Raw genomic sequence first — 372 nt, forward strand, 5'->3', positions numbered from 1 at the left:
GGACTCGGCGGCGGGCCAGCCGCGGAAGGTCAGACGGCCGCCTGCTCGTGACCGGATCGCGCCCGCCTTTCTCCTCGGGCGGCTGCTCCGGGCCGCCTGCCGTCGGGGCCTCAGCAGAGCGGGCCTGTGGCCCTGAGGCGCGCCTGGGCAGACCCCCGGCTCAGGCGACCCGGGGAGGAGGCTGAGGGCGCCTCTTCCCCCAAGACGTCGGGAACTCTGCGCTTTTCCGCCCCGCTGGACGATGGAGGAGTCCCGGAGCAAGTCCTAAAATGCCGGTGATGAGGGGCCTCCTGGCTCCCCAAAACACCTTCCTGGATACCATCGCGACCCGCTTCGATGGCACGCGTGAGTCCCTCCCCGTCCCCCCCCCCG

The 372-nt window shown here is 72.0% G+C and overlaps 1 protein-coding gene across 1 annotated transcript in view; it reads left to right on the top strand.

Moving 5' to 3' along the window:
• Positions 1–269: 269 nt before the first annotated feature.
• The window catches only part of KCNH3 (potassium channel, voltage gated eag related subfamily H, member 3), a 91567-nt gene continuing 91464 nt past the window's right edge, over positions 270–372 (top strand). Inside the window, exon 1 of the mRNA XM_015405879.1 lies at positions 270–345. Within this exon, the coding sequence (XP_015261365.1) occupies positions 270–345 (76 nt within the window). The remainder of the gene's footprint in view (positions 346–372) is intronic.

Source organism: Gekko japonicus, unplaced genomic scaffold (assembly GCF_001447785.1).
Source record: "Gekko japonicus isolate JY-2015 unplaced genomic scaffold, Gekko_japonicus_V1.1 scaffold246, whole genome shotgun sequence".
In the NCBI taxonomy this organism is placed as follows: Eukaryota; Metazoa; Chordata; class Lepidosauria; order Squamata; family Gekkonidae; genus Gekko; species Gekko japonicus.